The sequence below is a fragment of the Podarcis raffonei genome, chromosome 8 (assembly GCF_027172205.1).
Source record: "Podarcis raffonei isolate rPodRaf1 chromosome 8, rPodRaf1.pri, whole genome shotgun sequence".
NCBI lineage: Eukaryota > Metazoa > Chordata > Lepidosauria > Squamata > Lacertidae > Podarcis > Podarcis raffonei.
The window spans coordinates 3,212,173-3,233,453 of NC_070609.1; the positions used below are offsets into that span (position 1 = coordinate 3,212,173).

Below are 21,281 nucleotides of genomic sequence, written 5' to 3' on the forward strand. Positions count from 1 at the left end.
TGTTTGCGCTGCTGTTTTGCAATTATTTTTTAATAATGGACGCTATTTCTTGTTTTTACGCTTGCAAAGCCTTTAGACTAAAGAGCACACTCTGATGCATTTGCAATGAGAGAGAGAGAAGCAGTGGCCGAGCTATTTAGAGAACACTTTTTCACCTGCAATACATCTGTATTCACCCACGATTCACCTGCAGTATCTCTGTATTTACTCCTGACGCCAACCATCCTTATTGCAGGGGAGAGGCGGACAGAATCAAAGTCACACCAGGATAAAGCTCAGCATCCTCTATTATGGACAGGCCCCTTTCGAGATGCGAATACATCATTGTTGTTGTTCTTTAGTCGTTTAGTGGTGTCCGCCTCTTCGTGAGCCCATGGACCAGAGCACGCCAGGCACTCCTGTCTTCCACTGTCTCCCGCAGTTTGGTCAAACTCATGCTGGAAGCTTCGAGAACACTGTCCCACCATCTCGTCCTCTGTCGTCCCCTTCTCCTTGTGCCCTTCATCTTTCCCAACATCAGGGTCTTTTCCAAGGAGTCTTCTCTTCTCACGAGGTGGCCAAAGTATCAGAGCCTCAGCTTCACGATCTGTCCTTCCAGTGAGCACCCAGGGCTAATTTCCTTCAGAATGGAGAGGTTTGATCTTCTTGCAGTCCATGGGACTCTCAAGAGTCTCCTCCAGCACCTGAATTCAAAAGCATCCATTCTTCGGCAATCAGCCTTCTTTATGGTCCAGCTCTCACTTCCATACATCACTACTGGGAAAACCATGTCTTTAACTATATGGACCTTTGTTAGCAAGGTGATGTCTCTGCTTTTTACATCATTAGAGTTGTCCATTAAGGATCCATTAAAATACACACATCCCTGAGGTTCGCCTTGATGTTCCTTCTGAATTTTTCCATCTCTGTAGCCTGTGGGGTGTCTTTGTGTGTGTGTGTGTGTGTGTGTGTGTGTGTGTGTGAGCTTCCTCTCCCCAGACCCCCACCCTCCCTGCACTAAAGCTAATTTGCGACTCAACCTTACCCGCAGAAGGCAGAAAACTACTTAGCAGTGGCTCTCAAAGAAACAACTGAAGCTTGTCCGGAGACATAAAACTATTAGGTGAGGAAATGTGAAATGGGTGTATAAATTGCCTGCCTCCCCATTCTCAGGCGCGAGGCGAGCGGTGTAGCCAGTCACATGGAGCAGCCAGTGGTCCAGGGAGGAACACAGCACCTTTTTCACACCGTCCTCCAAATTGCGCCAATTTGCAAAGCGCATTGGCTGTGGCTTCCCATTTACCGGGTCCCAGAATGGAGTCGGTGCCTGTTGCCTGATTGAAGGTAGGGCGGAGGTACAAGAGTGGAAACAGCCGGTGTAATTGGCGCTGCCAGGGCTGGGCACGCCACCATCTCCCGCCGCCAGCAGCTGCAGGAGGATAAAAGGGATGGAAATTAATTGAGGTTCGGGAGGGGGAAGGAAGAAAGAGGGTTGTGCATTAATGGTTCGCGTTACAAGTGACAACGGGGACCGTTCTGCTGTGTCCTCTGTTAAAAGCATCATTTCAGACGCTGCAGAAATGCAGATCTAATGGGCAGGTGCGGGCGAATTTGCAGGTATTTCCACGCCAGAGGGAAACAGCCGCCGCTTGATGGAGTGAATGTAACCTTCAGGTTGCAATCCTGTACCTGGGAGTAGGCAACATTTAAAACACCCGGTCTTACTTCTGAGTAGGCATGTGCAGGATAAAATGAACTGGTTAAATTGAGTTAGTTTCACAGTTGAGGAACACAGGAATCTTGCCTTGTTGTTGTTTAGTCTTTTAGTGGTGTGCGCCTCTTCGTGACCCCCTGGACCAGAGCATGCCAGGCACTCCTTTCTTCCACTGCCTCCCGCAGTTTGGTCAAACTCATGCTGGTAGCTTTGAGAACACTGTCCCGCCATCTCGTCCTCTGTCGTCCCCTTCTCCTTGCGCCCTCCATCTTTCCCAACATCAGGGTCTTTTCCAAGGAGTCTTCTCTTCTCCTGAGGTGGCCAAAGTCTTGGAGCCTCAGCTTCAGGATCTGTCCTTCCAGTGAGCACTCAGGGCTGATTTCCTTCAGAATGGAGAGGTTGGATCTTCTTGCAGTCCATGGGACTCTCAAGAGTCTCCTCCAGCACCAGAATTCAAAAGCATCCATTCTTCGGCGATCAGCCTTCTTGATGGTCCAGCTCTCACTTCCATACTTCACTACTGGGAAAACCAGAGCTTTAACTATACAGACCTTTGTTGGCAAGGTGATGTCTCTACTTTTTAAGATGCTGTCTAGGTTTGCCATTGCTATTCTCTCGAGAAGCAGGCGTCTTTTAATTTCGTGGCTGCTGTCACCATCTGAATCTTGCCTTAATGTCAGGCAGCTTATGTTACACCACCGGTCCATTTTGTTCAGTATTGCTGACACTGACTGGCAGCAGCTCTCCAGGACTTCAGGAAGGAGCCTCCCCCATCCAATAATAATAATAATAATAAATTTTATTTATACCCCACCCTCCCTGGCCAGAGCTGGGCTCAGGGCAGCTAACACCAGTACAATTGCAGTAAAAACATAAGCAATTTAAAAGCAATTTAAAATACAGGTTAAAATGCAATTTAAAATGCAGCCTCATTTTAAAAGTAGCCCATAGATCAAGACCATAAGGGGAGGGAAACATAAGGGTCAGACTGAGTCCAAACCAAAGGCCAGGTGGAACAGCTCTGTCTTGCAGGCCCTGCAGAAAGATGTCAAGTCCCACAGGGCCCTGGTCTCTTGCGACAGAACGTTCCACCAAGTCGGGGCCAGTACTGAAAAGGCCCTGGCCCTAGTTGAGGCCAATCTAACCACCTTGTGACCTGGGACCTCCAACATGTTGCCATTTGTGGACCTTAAGGTCCTCCGCGGGGCGTACCAGGAGAGGCGGTCCTGTAGGTACGAGGGTCCTAGGCCGTGAAGGGCTTTAAAGGTCAAAACCAGCACCTTGAACCTGATCCTGTACTCCACTGGGAGCCAGTGCAGCTGGTATAGCACCAGATGAATGTGCTCCTGCGGTGAGGACCCCGTAAGGAGTCTCGCCGCGGCATTCTGCACCTGCTGGAGTTTCTGGGTCAGCTTCAAGGGCAGCCCTGCGTAGAGCGAGTAACAATAATCAAGCCTGGAGGTGACCGTCGCATGGATCACTGTGGCCAGATCAGGGCGAGAAAGGGAAGGGACCAACTGCTTAATACGGCAGAGGTGGAAAAATGCCACCTTTGCTGTGCCTCCATGGAAAGGGAGGTTACACCCAAGCCCTTGACAGAAGGCGCTGAAACTAATTGAGCCCCCGCAAGAGCTGGGAATTGGCCCCCCAACCCCATGTTGTCCCGCCCCAGCCAGAGGACCTCTGTCTTCGAAGGATTTAACCTCAACCAGCTCCCATGCAGCCATCCAGCCACAGCATCCAAGCATCTGGTCAGAGTGTCCGAAGCCAAGTCAGGATGGCCGTCCAACAACAGATAAAGCTGGGTGTCATCAGCACATTGATGACAACCCAGCCCAAAGCTCCGGACAATCTGGGCACATAAAGATATTAAAAAGCATCAGGGAAAAGATTTCTACCTGGAGATGCCACCGAGAATTGAACCTGCGACCATGGAATTTCAATTTTGCTTTGCCAGTTGTGGACCGACTACTTGGTGAGGCCTAAGACCTGCCTGTCTCACCCTTGACCTTCCTGGTTGTCAAGGTCAGTGAGATCAGGACTGTGCGACTGGATCATGGAGGGAGGTTTAGGATCGGAGTGCTCCTTCTCCCCAGTAGACCTCCTTCCAGAGTGGACAAGCCCCACCTGGCCCTCACTTCCTTCTACATCATGGGCAGAAACCACCTGCTTGACCGTTGAACCCACACTTGGTCTCAATCCATTCACACGCAGGGGGTCCCTAACTGACTAAGGGTTTGAAACCCATCAGCTCCCCTCACCTGGTTGAGCCAACCAGTTGAAGCCATTTCAAGATTGTGGGTGCTGTCACAGCTTCTAGGAGCCACAGGTGAGAGCTGGGTTCAGGGTAGGGACCAAGGATGGACAAACTACCCCAGAAGAAGCATCATTTGGTCCCACTAGAGATGTCACCCCTGCTATAGCTGCCATAGACCGGGACATTCGCAGGGAAACTAAAATGCAGTGCTTGTGAACGGGATCCGTTCTGGAGGCCCATTCGCAACATGAAAAGAACGCAACCTGCAGCGGCGCATCTGCGCACGCACGGGTTGCGATTCGCTGCTTCTGCGCATGTGTGTGACGTCATTTTGCATGTCTGCGCATGCGCGAGCGGCAAAACCCGGAAGTAACCCTTTCCTGTATTTCTGGGTCGCCGCAGGACGCAACCTGAAAAAACATAAGATGAGGTGTGACTGTGTTTGTTTACAAAGCTATTGTACTACCAAACTTACTGCATGCATGTGAAACATGGACCATTTATAAACGCCATCTCCAGCTCCTGGAAAGATTCCATCAACGGCGTCTCCGAAAAATGTGACACATCACTTGGGAAGACAGGTGAACTAATACCAGTGTACTGGAAGAAGCAAAGATCTCCAGTGTTGAAACAATGATTCTGCAACATCAACTTCGTTGGACTGGTCATGTTGTTCAGATGCCTGATGATCATCTTCCAAAGCAACTACAGTGGTACCTCGGGTTAAGAACGTAATTCATTCCGGAGGTCCGTACTTAACCTGAAACTGTTCTTAACCTGAAGCACCACTTTAGCTAACAGGGCCTCCTGCTGCCGCCGCACCGCCGGAGCACGATTTCTGTTCTCATCCTGAAGCAAAGTTCTTAACCCGAGGTACCACTTCCGGGTTAGCGGAGTCTGTAACCCAAAGTGTTTGTAACCCGAAGTACCACTGTACTCTAATATAAAGGTAAAGGGACCCCTGACCCTTAGGTCCAGTCGCGGACGACTCTGGGGTTGCGGCGCTCATCTCGCTTTACTGGCCGAGGGAGCCGGTGTACAGCTTCCAGGTCATGTGGCCAGCATGACTAAGCCACTTCTGGCGAACCAGAGTACTGCACGGAAACGCCGTTTACCTTCCCGCTGGAGTGGTACCTATTTATCTACTTGCACTGGTGTGCTTTCGAACTGCTGGGTTGGCAGGAGCAGGGACCGAGCAACGGGAGCTCACCCCGTCGCAGGGATTCGAACCGCCGACCTTCTGATCGGCAAGCCCTAGGCTCAGTGGTTTAACCCACAGCGCCACCCACGTCCCACCACTGTACTCTACTGCGAACTTAAAAATGGAAAGTGTAATGCTGGTGGTCAACAATAGAGGTTTAAAGACAGTCTCAAGGCAAATCTTTAAAAATGTAGTATAAGCTGACAACTGGGAAACACCGGCCTGCGAGCGCTCCAGTTGGAGAACAGCCTTGACCAAAGGTGTCCTGGGCTTTGAAGACACTCGAACGCAGGACGCAAGGGAGAAACGTGCTAAGAGGAAGGGACGCTTGGCAAATCCACACCGTGATCAACTCCCACCCAGAAATCAATGTCCCCACTGTGGAAGGACGTGTGGGTCCAGAATTGGCCTCCACAGTCACTTATGGACTCACTGTTAAGGCTGTGTTTATAGAGGACAATCTTAGTCGGCCACTAGGGATCTCCAGAGAATAATAATAATAATAATAATAATAATAGTAGTAGTAATAATAATAATAATAATAATAATAATAATAATAATAATAATAATAATAATAATAAAAAAACAACTTTATTTATATCCCGCCCACCCCAGCCGAAGCCGGGCTCAGGGCGGCTAACAACAAATTTAGGGAGGGAGACGTAACAAAAAAATATAATCAACTTTCGCAGAAACAATTATAAGCCTCCCGTGCGAAACACGCATCACAAGTTGAAACCTGCACAGAAAGCAGATAACAAGCAGACTACAGGTTTTTTCAAATAAGACCTTAAATCTATTTTTTGGAACAAGCGAAAATTCAGTCTCCGTAGAGACTGTCAAAAATTGCCATTGCCGACTATATTTCAAGTCGTCATGGCGGGGTATTGGGAAAAGTTTTCAATTAGCAATAATCGCGCCTCGGATTAACCTCATTGGCTACGATACTGCCACTGCGCAAAGCTAACGTTCCTATCGGCCGGCGCTGGAGCCCTGCCGTCAGAGGGCTAATCAGGTGAGGGCGAGCCAATTGTGGCCGCTCTCCGGAGCTGAAATAGAACCTGAAGCCCCTCCACGGTGTTCCCCCGTTCTCTCCTTCACTCCGGATCCCTCTCGAAAAGACCCCCGCGCTTTTGCTCCGGTTTGTAGCGCCGGCGGGCTGCCGCAAAGCACGCTGGGCGCCGTATGTATATGAACAATGCGCGTCACCGACTCCCCGCCCCCTCCCGGGAAAGGGAGGGAGGAATGAATGAAAGGCGCGAGAGCGGGTAAGAGGACAGCCAATCATTAAAGGGCATGGGAAGGGGCGGGGACTTAGGAGCTCCGCCCCATTGCGTCACAGACCTTGCTTCTTAGGAAGGGATTAAAAAGCAGGAAAGATGCAATAATGTGGATTTCTTGCAACCGTTGCAATACTTTGCAAACAAGAGCGGATGTAGCGCTTGGCAGCGGAACTGAGGAAGCTCCTTGCACCGAGTTAGACCCATTGGCCCATTTAGTTCAGTATTCCCTGCACTGGCTGGCAGCAGCTGTCCAGGTTCACAGGCATGGATCCAAGCCTACGCTGAGATGCTGCCAGGCTTTTTGCATGCAGTGGCAACACCAGGAAAAAGAATAATAGGGGGGTGTGATAGGAATTTTATGGTCTTAGATATATGGTAATGTTCATAAATGTACCAACCAAGCATGTACATAGATCAGCACAGGAAGACCGACCTGGAACCATTTTGATTCCTAAACTGACCGAATGTTTTCTCTGCAAGGTCAAAGTGGAAAAGCCTCCCCATTGTCTTTACATTCACAAATCCTGCCTTAAGGGTATGTCTGTGTTTGAATAGGGTGTGAGCCTGTGACCTGGCCCAGGAACTAAGTATTTATCATTACAAAAGACTGGCCAGGCTCCCCAGGAAATCCAATCAAGTAACATGCCAGACAGGAGATAAACAAGGACAGGAGAAAAACAACATTCAAATTTCTGTTTGGACCACCTTTTCTGTGACATATGTATGATGTTTCTGGGGGTGGTCTTGATCTACAGGGTGGCAATTTCAAAAGTCTATATAAGGCCTTGCACGCCATTTTTCTGGGTTCCTCCTCTCCTGCGTGAGAGGGGAGCACCCTGTTGCAACAGATCAATAAAGATCAGGCTTACTAGCTGCTTTGCTTCTCAATATTCTCTGGTTGGTCTCTGTTATTTTCTCCTACCAATAGGGAACCTATGTAAGGACTCTATATGGGCTCTTGGATACCCCATAAGGGAAAAGGGCAATTTTTGTTTACAACAGGGGGGGCTTGGAAGTGGCAAGGGACGTGGGTGGCGCTGTGGGTTAAACCACAGAGCCTAGGACTTGCCGATCAGAAGGTTGGCGGTTCGAATCCCCGCGACGGGGTGAGCTCCTGTTGCTCAGTCCCTGCTCCTGCCAACCTAGCAGTTCGAAAGCACGTCAAAGTGCAAGTAGATAAATAGGTACTGCTCCCGCGGGAAGGTAAACGGCGTTTTTGTGTGCTGCTCTGGTTCGCCAGAAGTGGCTTAGTCCTGCTGGCCACATGACCCGGAAGCTGTACACCGGCTCCCTGGGCCAATAAAGCGAGATGAGCGCCGCAACCCCAGAGTCAACAATCCAACCCCTGTTGCAAAATATGAGTCAGCGATATCAAAAGCAACACGATGGCCAGAAACAATAACAATGTGAAAAACTTTATGGAATAATTCAAAACATCAAAACTAACAAACTGAAGTCTCTGAAAGTCCTTAAATGAATCACAGTGCCAGACTTTACCCTGCAGAAAGCAATCTGTGAAGCTTTGTATAATCAGCAAACGTCCAATTATGACGTCCAGCTCTGAACTCTGTTGAACAGTGTTTCCGGATAACCACTACTGTTTCATTGAATTCTTCATCAGCCAATTAATTCAACACTTGTATGTAGAAAGATATGTAATTTCTTCATTAACTGAAAATAAAATATTCAAACGATGACCTGCACATGCATAACAACAACTTCAAATAGCATAGAAATTACATACTGTAACATAAAAAAGTTACATACCCAATCTTTTTTTGAATAGATATAATGAAAAATACTCATTTAATGAAGAAATTACATATCTTTCGACTTAACAAGTGTTGAACTAATTTGCTGATTATACAAAGCTTCACAGCTTACTCTCGGCCAGTTAAAGTCTGGCACTGTGATTCATTTAAGGACTTTCAGAGACTTCAGTTTGTTAGTTTTGATGTTTTGAATTATTCCATAAAGTTTTTCACATTGTTATTGTTTCTGGACATCGTGTTGCTTTTGATATTGCAACCCCAGAGTTGTCCGCGACTGGACCTAATGGTCAGGGGTCCCTTTACCTGGAAGTGGCAAAGTATATTTCCAGTTGTGTGACTGTCCCCCAGAAAGAGAAATAACCAGATATTTGATGCTAAAACTGCCATTCTAAACATTCTCCCCCCCCCAAAAAAAATACATCATACATTGATTAATTTAGATAATAATATTTTTCATATAGCATACATTAAGCAAATCCAAATTGCAGAAAGGGAATGGGGCTTTCAAACACGGCAGAGTTACTCCACAAGCATTTATTTAATTTTTACACTTGTAAGAAGTGCACAGTGGTGTACATGGTTCTCCTCACAACAGCCCTGGAAGGTTGGTTTGACTGAGAGATGGTGACTGGCATCCACTGAGCTCCATAGCTGACCGGGAATTCGAACCCGGGTCTCTGCCAGATCCTAGTCCTAAAACTCGTAACCATCACACCACACAGGGTTTCACCGATCTACAAATTACCTACCTCTACCTCTTTGAAATCAGAACCAGCGAAGGCGGTGAAGGTCCTGTGTGAGTGTCTGGAGGCAGTTGGAGGATGGATGGCGGCTAGCAGGTTGAGGTTGAATCTTGACAAGACAGAAGGACTGTTTTGGGGGGACAGGAGGCGGGTTGCTGGTCCTGAATGGGGTAACTGTGCCCCTGAAGGACCAGGTGTGCAGCCTGGGAGTCATTTTGGACTCACGGGTGTCCATGGAGGCACAGGTCAGTTCTGTGTCCAGGGCGGCTGTCTCCCAGCTCCATCTGGTACGCAGGATGAGACCCTCCCTGCCCACAGACTGTCTGGCCAGAGTGGTGCATGCTCTAGTTATCTCCCACTTGGACTACTGCAATGAGCTCTACGTGGGGCTACCTTTGAAGGTGACCCGGAAACTACAACTAATCCAGAACACGGCAGCTAGACTGGTGACTGGGAGCGGTCGCCGAGACCATATAACACTGGTCTTGAAAGACCTACATTGGCTCCCAGTACATTTCCGAGCACAATTCAAAGTGTTGGTGCTGACCTTGAAAGCCCTAAACAGCCTCAGTCCAGTATACCTGAAGGAGTGTCTCCACCCCCATCATTCTGCCCGGACACTGAGGTCCAGCTCCGAGGGCCTTCTGGAGGTTCCCTCACTGCGAGAAGCCAAGTTACAGGGAACCAGGCAGAGGGCCTTCTCGGTAGTGGCACCCGCTGTTATGTACTGAAGTTCTCACCCTGGGCCAGCAGGGGGATACTGTAGATAGTTATGCAAATGAAGGATCGAAAGTGACGTTCAGTGATTGGATAGTTTTAGAAAACGGCAACAGTTACATTGTTCTGGAGCTCTATATGAGCAGGCTGACTGAGCTCCTCAGCTTAGTTCTGTTCCAGCTTACAAAATAAAGAGCTGCTTTGGAGAAATCGCTGTGTCATCTGCTATGTCACCCCACAACTTAACACCCGCCCTGTGGAACACCCTCCCATCAGATGTCAAAGAGAACAACAACTACCAGACTTTTAGAAGACATCTGAAGGCAGCCTTGTTTAGGGAAGCTTTTAATGTTTGATGTATTACAGTATTTTAATATTTTGTTGGAAGCCGCCCAGAGTGGCTGGGGAAGCCCAGCCAGATGGGCGGGGTATAAATAAATTATTATTATTATTATTATTATTATTATTATTATTATTATTATTAGACACACAACAGGCTCCCTGTAAGGAAAGAGTTCTTTTTGAACCAGCGCAGGCAGAACCAGGAACGCAGACTCCCGGCAAGAGCCAACTGAGACATCTGGATACACCTAAAGTTTTGCATCAGTTCTGGCTGATTAGATTGTCAATCACCGAGAGGCAATGGAAGAGGATGTAGATCCAGGGGGGAGAAGCTGAACACACCGATTCTCTTGCACTTCTGCAAAATGATTGACAACAGCTTCAAGGTCGAGGGCTTTTGATCATTTCTTTTCAATTGCCAATCCAACAGCAATGTTACTTAGTGATTCATCACCCATTCTGCTCCTCAAGTAGGTCTTAATTTGCCGCAGTCACGAAAAACCGCATCCAGGCTTCCAAAGAGGTATTATTGTGGCGGCTGGGATCACTCAGTGAACAAACAGTCATAAGCTTGCATTGCAGCGAGCTCAGACTTCCGGACGACGCTCCTCCGAGGTAGACTATCCAGGGAGAGTTGGTGCTGGGTCAAGGTCACCCCGATGTGCCCTCGGATCTCCTTGGACGAAGTCCAATGCCATCTAACCACTAGGCCACATTGCCCTTTTTTTTTTAATATGGGAACAAAAGTATTGCTCCATTTGCCGAGGATATTTTGAGAAGCTATTAACCAGCCCACCCAGAGAAATAGCTGCACTTAACATTTTGCACCAATATTTCGTGTATATGTCTCGGTTTGAGACGCACGAGTGACCTCAACACTGTCAGTCAACATGTAATCAGAGTATTTTTAAAAAAGTTAATGTCTTTTGCTTATAGGTACAATTAGGCTATGTCTCGCTCCAGACCTGGGGGGGGGGGGTTATGGGAGAAATTTCCTTGTTTGGGAGGGGCTTGCCTCTCTGCCCACCACCACACCATAGCACCCCATTCCATGTCTCTGAGTTCTTATTTTTTCCTCTCCGGGCAAACATGTCCCCCCCAAAAAATAATAATAATCTCAAGCTGTAAACTGGGTGGGAGTTAAAGGCCAACATAAAGGTAAAGGGACCCCTGACCATTAGGTCTAGTGACTGACTCTGGGGTTGTGGCGCTCATCTCGCTTTACTGGCCGAGGTAGCCGGCGTACAGCTTCCGGGTCATGTGGCCAGCAAGACTAAGCCGCTTCTGGCGAACCAGAGCAGTGCACAGAAATACGGTTTACCTTCCCACCAGAGCGGTACCTATTTATCTACTAGAACTTTGACGTGCTTTCGAACTGATAGGTTGGCAGGAGCAGGGACTGAGCAACGGGAGCTCACCCCGTCGCGGGGATTCGAACCGCCGACCTTCTGATCGGCAAGCCCTAGGCTCTGTGGTTTAACCCACAACGTCACCCGCGTCCCAACAAAGGCCAACATCCGCCTGAAATAAAAAATTTAAGGTCATATATATATATATAGTAAATATTCATAAATGTACCAACCAAGCGCATACATAGCTGTGTGGACCACATGTCTGGAGCAGCACAGGAGGACCGCCCTGAAACCATTTTGACTCCCAAACTGACCAAACGTTTTCTCTGCAAGGAGGGAGGAGGTGGGGGAGCCTCCCCATTGTCTTTTCCTTCACAAATCCTGTCTTAAGGATGTGTATGAATAGGGTGAGCCTGTGACCTGGCTCAGGAACTTAGTATTTATCATTACAAAAGACTGCCCAGGCTCCCCAGGATATCCAATCAAGTGAGCATTAATAGGTCACCTGCCAGACAGGAGATAACGCACTCAGATTTCTGCTGTAGACCGCCTTTTCTGTGATGTAGGTATGATGTTTCTGGGGAGTGGTCTTAGGTTACACCCCTTTGTGATGTATATATGATGTATAGGGGTAGCAGTCTTGAGCTCCAGGGCAGGGAATTTTAAATGTCTATATAAGGGCCGGCACACCTAGGTTCTGGGTCCTCCTCCTTTCCTGCGTGTGAGGGGAGCACCCTGTTGCAACAGTTCAATAGAGATCAGGCTTACTAGCTGCTTTGCTTCTCAATATTCTCTGGGGAGAAATCTGAGGGCTCCTTGGACAAAAAACAAGGACACCAGCCAGGAATAGTCAGAGCAAAACAGCAGCCAGTAGGCTTGGTCTTGATTGAAGACTGTCGCGACAGGACTCCCACCTGCCACAAGGTGGAACAAGATGGAAGCCCAGAACAAAAGAAGACCCCAACTTTTATTAGCTACTAATCCCCCATGCATGGGACGCGGGTGGCGCTGTGGGTAAAAGCCTCAGCACCTAGGGCTTGCCGATCGAAAGGTCGGCGGTTTGAATCCCCGCGGCGGGGTGCGCTCCCGTTGCTCAGTCCCAGCGCCTGCCAACCTAACAGTTCGAAAGCACTCCCAGGTGCAAGTAGATAAATAGGGACCGCTTACTGGCGGGAAGGTAAACGGCGTTTCCGTGTGCGGCTCTGGCTCGCCAGAGCAGCGATTTCATGCTGGCCACGTGACCCGGAAGTGTCTCCGGACAGCGCTGGCCCCTGGCCTCTTGAGTGAGATGGGCACACAACCCTAGAGTCTGTCAAGACTGGCCCGTACGGGCAGGGGTACCTTTACCTTTACCTTAATCCCCCATGCTACACCTCTAAGACTACATCATGACTACATCACTGACACATCACAGAGAGGAGGGGTTGAGGGAGGAGTTGTGGTGGTAACCTGAGTGTCTTGTCACCTGTCCGGTTCCTCCTTTCCCCCTCCCCATGGTTACATTCCTGAGGACAAAGAGGAGTTCACTGTTTCCTGCCCCCAGAGGGAAGGGCTGATCTCTGTCCTTTGTTTCAGTCCGTTCTGAATCCACTTCCATATGCAGGTCCTTTGTGAGTGCAATGATCTTCTGTCTAGGACCATCAAGGTTGGCATGCCAACTGGGTAGGGCTCACGCTTGGGGGGTTATGGTTGCCTTGTGTCAAGTCTCCCCCCTTTGATAGTCCTTCCTTCTTGTGTAAAACAAAAGTGGAACAGTACAGATCCAATGTATGGCTGATTTCAGTACTGAAAATTTACGCTTCTGCCCTACTGGGTCACTTTCGTGCCAGCCCCTTTGGCACGAGATGTGGGGCTACTGACAACCCCCTTTTTATAACCAGGAGAGGGGAGCAATTTGTGGGCAGGAACAAAGACTTCATGCGGCAACCATTCTTCCTATAAACTGGCTTCAGGAGGGTGAGACTGTAATTTTGGCTGGCGCATTCATTATTCACCTGGAGGCACCAGGCGAAAACGTTCCTCTTTGACCAGGCCTTGGGCAGATTGGCATCCGATACCCTTTTAAATGTGTTTGTGGGAGGGGGGAGGGGCGTTATTGTTATAAGAATTTCAAGGTCTCGAATATAGAACAAATATTCACAAATGCACACATATCTAAATATATGAACCATGTGTCTGAAATAGTACAGGAGAGCAATCCTGAAGCCATTTTTACTCTCCCAATGACATCAGATATTCTTCTGCAGTAAAGGGAGGAAAATGGGGAAAGTCTTCCCATTGTCTTTTTGCTTGCAAATCCTTTCTTAAGGGCGTATTTGTGTATGAATAGGGTGAGCCTGTGACCTGCATTCAAGAACTGAAAATATTTACCATCACAAAAGAATGGCCAGGCTACCCAGGTAAAGCAATCAGTGACCATTATCGGGTATCCTGGCAAAGCAAGATTTCTGCTGTAGATCGCCTCCTTCTGTGATGTATGTATGATGTTTCGGTGGGGTGTCTTGGGCTACAAGGTGGGAAATTTCAAGAGCCTATATAAGGGCTTGCACACCATTGTTCGGGGTTCTCCTCCCGCCTGCGTGTGGTGAGTGAGGACCCTGTTGCAACAGTTCCTTGAATAAAGACCAGACTTACTAGCCACTTTGCTTCTCAGTATACTCTGTTTGGGCTCTGTTGTTTTCTCCTACCAATAGGTAACACACTTAAGGACTCTATACAGGCTCTAGAATACCCCATAAGGGAAAGGGAGCAGTTTTTCTTATAAGATTACTCTTGTTTCTATTAAGCATTTTGTGTTTTTATCTCGTCATGTCTACGTTGCCAACTGCCCTGAGTGCTGCAGATGACGGGCGGTATACAAATTTAATGTTGTTGTTGTTTAGTCGTTTAGTCGTGTCCGACTCTTCGTGACCCCCTGGACCAGAGCACGCCAGGCACTCCTGTCTTCCACTGCCTCCCACAGATTGATCAAACTCATGCCAGTAGCTTCGAGAACACTGTCCCACCATCTCGTCCTCTGTCGTCCCCTTCTCCTTGTGCCCTCCATCTTTCCCAACATCAGGGTCTTTTCCAGGGAGTCTTCTCTTCTCATGAGGTGGCCAAAGTCTTGGAGCCTCAGTTTCAGGATCTGTCCTTCCAGTGAGCACTCAGGGCTGATTTCCTTCAGAATGGAGAGGTTGGATCTTCTTGCAGTCCATGGGACTCTCAAGAGTCTCCTCCAGCACCAGAATTCAAAAGCATCCATTCTTCAGTGATCAGCCTTCTTTATGGTCCAGCTCTCACTTCCATACATCACTACTGGGAAAACCACGGCTTTAACTAGATGGACCTTTGTTGGCAAGGTGCTGTCTCTGCTTTTTAAGATGCTGTCTAGGTTTGTCGTCGCTTTTCTCCCAAGGAGCAGGCGTCTTTTAATTTCGTGACTGCAGTGATCATGGAGCCCAAGAAAGTAAAATCTCTCACTGCCTCCATTTCTTCCCCTTCTATTTGCCAGGAGGTGATGGGCCCAGTGGCCATGATCTTCGTTTTTTTGATGTTGAGCTTCAGACCATATTTTGCGCTCTCCTCTTTCACCCTCATTAAAAGGCTCTTTAATTCCTCCTCACTTTCTGCCATCAAGGTTGTGTCATCTGCATATCTGAGGCTGTTGATATTTCTTTCAGCAATCTTAATTCCGGCTAGGGATTCAAATCACAATAATTTGGGGAAGGGTGGCAGCTCAGGAGTAGAAGGACCTGGGCTCAGTCTCTGGTTGCCTCTCCAGGTAGAACTGGGAATGTCCCCTGCCTGAAACCCCAGAGAGATGCTGCCAGTCAGTGCAGACAATACTGAACTAGAAGGACCAAGGAACCAATATAAGGCCACTTCTCCCGTTCCTATTTAAAATCAGCTCTGTGTTGAAAGTCATGAGGACTGGAATCCTTATTTTCAGGCTCACAGGTCAGTGGCAACCAGAGCCCGTGCCTCGCTCAGGGTGCTGGGTTCAAATCCCGAGCAAAACTTCTGCTGCAGAAAAGACTTCCTGCTCAAACCGCCAGACAGCTGCTGCCGGTCAGTGTATTTTTTCCCCAAAAAATTTTTTTTATTGGTTTTCACAATATTATAAACAAACAATCAAACACACAAGACAAACAAACAAAACAAACATAAATCATAGCCGTATTAAAAATTACAGTTGTTAACTTTGTTAAGTGACTTCCTCGCATCCCCTTGGTTGAATTTCATTGCATGTCCTTTTAACAGTTTTCCAAATTCCAATTTTTATGAAATTTAACTTAAACATTAACATCCTTAAATCTTCATCTTATAGAATTAAACATATTAATTCATCACTTAACATAAATAAAGTCCTAAGCCCATTAAGTATCTGCAAGCTATTTCCAGTTAGTTTAACTTAGCAAATTTAACTAAATAATCATTAAATTTATTCCATTCTTCCTGATACTCCTCCTCCTTCTGGTCGCAGACTCTTCCGGTTAGGTCGGCTAGCTCCGAAAAATCCATCATCTTCATCTGCCATTCTTCTATTGTTGGTAATTCTTGGGTTTTCCACTTTTTAGCTAACAAAATACAAGCAGCAGTTGTGGCATACAAAAATAATTTAACATCTTTCTTGGGCAATTCCAAACCAGTTATTCCAAGAAGAAAGGCCTCTGGTTTCTTTATAAATGTATATTTCAACATTTTTTTCAATTCATTATAAATCTTTTCCCAGAAGTCTTTTGCCTTGGGACAGGTCCACCACATATGATAAAAGGTTCCTTCCTTTTCTTTACATTTCCAACATAGATTGTCGCAATTATGATATATCTTTGCGAATTTTACAGGAGTCAAATACCATCCGTACATCATTTTCCTTTAGCAAAGTACATGCGGTGAACTTGACCCCTTTCTTCCACAATCTTTCCCAATCCTCAAACATTATTTTATGTCCTACATCTCTTGCCGAATCTATCATCACAGATTTAACTTGTTCATCTTGCCGGTCAGTGTAGGGCAACATGGAGAGAAATGAAGGCAGGGTCTGACTCTGAAGCCGCCTTGACCTCTCCACCCTGACCTTGCTATCAAGATGAAAAGGCATCTGGAATAAGAGCACCAGGGCTTGGCAGCTGCAGCTTATCCATCAGGGCAACCTTGAGGGTGACGCAGGTGGGTGGGTGCAGAGAAGAGGGAGGCAGGGTGCCCCCACCCAGGGGAAATCTGCACCTGGGCCTTGGGAGAGGCAGCAGGTGGAGGGCGGAGGGAAACAAAAATAGAAATGTTCCAATGTGGAAAGATTAGACAGACGATAGTCACTGCAGGTGTTCTTTCGGAGAAAGGTGGTGTTCCTGCTGTTTACCTGCTGGAAGTTGGGGAGGGGGGAGAAAGGAAGGGGAAAGAAATGTCTCCACATTGTGGCCAAGTTAGGACCCCCATTTGGGTCAGGGTTAGAGCTGAGAGGGACCCTCTCCACCAGGGTAATCTAGTCCAAGCTCACCCATTAAGGTAAAGGGACCCCTGACCATCAGGTCCAGTCGTGGCCGACTCTGGGGTTGCGGCGCTCATCTCGCTTTACTGGGCAATTGTAGTTAATACAATGCATTTTTTAGTGTAATATCAGTATCACCATAGTAGTCCACACTGTTCATTGGAACAGCAGACCTTTTGTACCCTGTACTAAGTGTGAGTGTAAAGGTAAAGGGACCCCTGACCGTTAAGTTCAGTCGTGGCCGACTCTGGGGTTGCGGCGCTCATCTCGCTTTACTGGCCGAGGGAGCTGGCGTACAGCTTCCGGGTCATGTGCCCAGCATGACTAAGCCGCTTCTGGCGAACCAGAGCAGCACATGGAAACGCCGTTTACCTTCCCGCCGGAGCGGCACCTATTTATCTCCTTGCACTTTGACGTGCTTTGGAACTGCTAGGTTGGCAGGAGCAGGGACCGAGCAACGGGAGCTCACCCCATCGCAGGGATTCGAACCGCCGACCTTCTGATCGGCAAGCCCTAGGCTCTGTGGTTTAACCCACAGCGCCACCCGCGTCCCATTAGCTTCACGGCTTTACAACATCCTGCACTTCTGAAGTTTGGGGAGAAAACATTTGGATTGTATAAACGTGATCGTGCGGGAAATGTTGAACTTTTCGGAGGAAAACATCTCTGCCTCTCCTGGTATGCCCCGCAGAGGACCTTAAGGTCCACAAATGGCAACATTTTGGAGGTCCCAGGTCGCAATGTGGTTAGATTGGTTTCAACTAGGGCCAGGGCCTTTTCAGTACTGGCCCCGATGTGGTGGAACGCTCTGTAACAAGAGACCAGGGCCGTGCAGGACTTGACATCTTTCCGCAGGGCCTGCAAGACAGAGCTGTTCCGCCTGGCCTTTGGTTTGGACTCAGTCTGACTCTTATGCTTCCCTCCCCTTAGGGTTTTGATCTGATCCTCTATGACCAATTCCAGTCAGGCTGGCAGACTGCAGTCCTGAACACCCTTCACAAACTGGGTTTTGCCCCTCAAGCCCTTCTAAGTCTAGGCTTGGGCCAGGCAAAAGCTACGGTCAGGCAAAGAATCATAGACACCAAGAGACAACAGGACTGCTCAAGGTGCCCCGACTATAAAATTGGAGAAATCAAGAGATCTATAGATGCACTGGCAGCATATCTCTTCTTTCTCGTATCCAAAAATGCTAGAAGGGCCTTTACACTCGCCAGAAGCTCGGCTCTGCCCTCGCCGGTCCTGGAAGGAGCCTTTTAAAAACTCCCATATGCTCAGAGACTTTGCGCCTGTTCACTGGGGGAGATAGGAAGCCCAGAGCACTTGTTCTTTAGATGTCCCTTTTATGAAGAGGAACATTGTGAGACCATTGATCCCCTGCTGGTGAGGCTTGCTGACCTCCCAGAAAAGCAAAAAGGTGACCTTTTCCTGTTAGGCAAAGATCAGAAGATGACCTGGATGGTCGCCAGATTCTGTGGACAGATCTGCAGGCACAGACCACCCCCTGACTCAAACTAGTTCGTTATGAAAATCCCCAAACTCAGTTCCATGGGTGACTCTGAGTTAACTCCCTGGGGTAGTTTATTGTTGTACATTGTTTTTAAATTTATTGTTGTACATTGTTTTAATTGTTTGTTTTTCTTCTGTGACTGTACACCCAAGTGTGTTTTATAAGCTGGTCTCCGACCGTAATAAATTATCTATCTATCTATCTATCTATCTATCTATCTATCTATCTAATCATCTATCTATCTATCATCTATCTATCTATCTATCTATCTATCTATCTATCTATCTATCATCTATCTATCTATCTATCTATCTATCTATCTATCTATCTATCTATCATTTACCTGACGATGCTGAAACAAAACAGAACTCCATTCTTGGATCTCTTCTTGTTTACAGTGGTACCTTGGGTTACATATGCTTCAGATTACATACGCTTCAGGTTACAGACTCCGCTAACCCAGAAATAGTGCTTCAGGTTAAGAACTTTGCTTCAGGATAAGAACAGAAATCGGGCTCCTGCGGCGCGGCGGCAGTAGGAGGCCCCATTAGCTAAAGTGGTGCTTCAGGTTAAGAACAGTTTCAGGTTAAGAACGGACCTCCGGAACGAATTAAGTACTTAACCCGAGGTACCACTGTATTAAGTTTAAAAGCACTTTCAGAAAAGCTGAATGCAGTGGTACCTCTAGATACGAACGGGATCCATTCCGGAGCCCCGTTCGCATCTAGAGGTAAACGTAACTAGCGATGGCACGTCTGCGCATGCATCGCTTTTCGCCACTTCTGCGCATGATGGCATTTTGAGCGTCTGCGCTCCGTTACTTCCAAGTTGCCGCAGAGCGCAACTCGAACACGCTCAACTCGAAGCGTATTCAACCCGAGGTATGACTGTATATCGCTGTACGTTCCCCAGTTCCTCTTAATATTTATTTTCTTCTGTGTTTTTCTGCCCAGCTCCCAGAATGTCCACCCCCAAAAAACAGGCGGTTCTGGGTGGGCGCCTTGATTTGCCAGTCACCTGGGTTGGCACAGGGCAGCCCAGCTTGCCACCTTCCCACCCATATCTCCCTCCTGCTATCTCTGTGCCCGCCTCGGCCCTTGGCAGCGCTCTATAAAAGCGAGCCTCTTCGTCTCAGGCTGCAACCTTCCTTCTCCCTCAACCGCTGCAACGATGAAGACCTCGCCAACCTTCCTCCTCGTCCCGCTGCTCTTCGTCATGGCCTGGGCCCAATGCCCGGCGCCAGCCGATCTGAAGACGGCCAACGGCACCAAGATCTGCGCCCAGCTCTACACCAAGAACAGCCCCTACTATGACCAGTGCTGTGCTGGCAGCGTCCTGGTGGTGCCGCCGGACGAGGACCAGCCTTACATGCCATCTGCCTTCAACAACAAGGTGACCTCGCTGGTGGTGGGGCAGAGATGTGAGCTGACTGTCTGGTCCAGCAAGGGCAAAGGGGGCAAGACCCGCAAGTTCAAAGCCGGCGCCTTCCCGCGTCTCCAGGAAATCCGGAAGGGCATCTTCGGCGACTGGGCCAATGCCATCTCCGCCTACTATTGCAAGTGCAGTTGAGGAGACCACGCCAGAGCCGTGCGAGATAGGACCCCGTGGCCACAAGCAGCTCTTGCCAGCCTGATCCCGCAGCACCCCAAGCGATGTTCCCACAGGTCTTGCACCGCAATGCGCCACTCTGTTGCCACTAAGGATTCTGGGATAGCTCCCTCCCAGAATCCCCTGCTCTTGCCATGGCAAAAACTCTGGTCAACTGGAAGATCTTCTTCCCAGAATCCTCTGCGTTGCCCATGGCAAAATCTCTAGCCAACTGGGAGACGTCTTTCCCAGAATCCTCCGCCCTCGTCACGTCTCTAGGGCAAATTCTCTGGTCAACTGGAAGATCTCCATCCCAGAATCCTCTGCATTGCCCATGGCAAAATCTCTAGCCAACTGGGAGAAGTCTCTCCCAGAATCCTCCGCTCTCGTCACGTCTCTAGGGCAAATTCTCTGGTCAACTGGAAGATCTCCATCCCAGAATCCTCTGCGTTGCCCATGGGAAAATCTCTAGCCAACTGGGAGAAGTCTCTCCCAGAATCCTCCGCTCTCGTCACGTCTCCGGGGCAAATTCTCTGGTCAACTGGAAGATTTCCCTCCCAGAATCCTCTGCGCTGCCCATGAGAAAATCTCTAGCCAACTGGGAGAAGTCTTTCCCAGAATCCTCCGCTCTCATCACGTCTCCAGGGCAAATTCTCTGGTCAACTGGAAGATTTCCCTCCCAGAATCCTCTGTGTTGCCCATGGCAAAAGGTCTGCCCAACTGGGGGATTTCTGCACCCAAACAAAATGTGAACCTCTAGGAAAAAAATTCATCGTCTGATAGCAAGCAATTCACCTACAGGGAGCAGGAAAGACGCCACGAAAAAGCAGAAACCGGCAATTGAATTTATTTTTCACAACCGCAGCAGAGAAGGGGGTTTCTCCCTGAGCTTTGACGATCTCCAAGCTGGACACCTCGCTCGAAATATATGTAGCTTCTGGTGCTTTTAAGATCTTTCCCACATTCCCCACTTTGTTCTGGGTGTAGTGTTCTGGGTTTTTAAGACAGGCGTTCCATCTTCAAAGCCATTGTGTCTCTCTTTCTCTCTCTCTCTCCCCCCTCACAACTGCTTCCCCAGAGACCCGCTTTGCAGCAAGCGCTCCTTCTGCCTCATCTAGGCCACTATTCCTCTGCATCGCCACGATAAACATAATTAAAAGCGAAAGAACACGGCTTTCGGAACACGTTCCGTCTCTCTCTCTCTTTTGTAGCTCAAGGTCAGCAAATGATGGGTAGCTTCGACTCTTTTCTCGCCTCTTGTAAACATTTAATTGGAAAGAGCTTTCAGGGAGCCGAGAGCAGAATACAATAATCCCCACCAAATTGTTTTCAATTTAACTCCCTTCCTTCGAGGGAT

The 21,281-nt window shown here is 48.3% G+C and overlaps 1 protein-coding gene and 1 non-coding gene across 2 annotated transcripts; one reads left to right on the forward strand and one right to left on the reverse strand.

Annotated features, from left to right (window-relative positions):
* Nucleotides 1-5,975: 5,975 nt before the first annotated feature.
* Nucleotides 5,976-6,116, reverse strand: LOC128420420 (U4 spliceosomal RNA). The gene has a single exon (XR_008332026.1). It is a non-coding gene; the product is annotated as a U4 spliceosomal RNA (small nuclear RNA).
* Nucleotides 6,117-19,280: 13,164 nt separating this feature from the next.
* SYCN (syncollin) lies at nucleotides 19,281-20,919 on the forward strand. Its single transcript, XM_053397680.1, has one exon. The coding sequence runs from the start codon at nucleotides 19,508-19,510 to the stop codon at nucleotides 19,904-19,906; it is 399 nt and encodes a 132-aa protein (XP_053253655.1). The 5' UTR covers nucleotides 19,281-19,507; the 3' UTR covers nucleotides 19,907-20,919.
* Nucleotides 20,920-21,281: the final 362 nt, after the last annotated feature.

Excerpts from the sequence above, each read along its gene's own strand:
- SYCN (XM_053397680.1), top strand. The coding sequence starts at position 19,508 with ATGAAGACCTCGCCAACCTTCCTCCTCGTCCCGCTGCTCTTCGTCATG.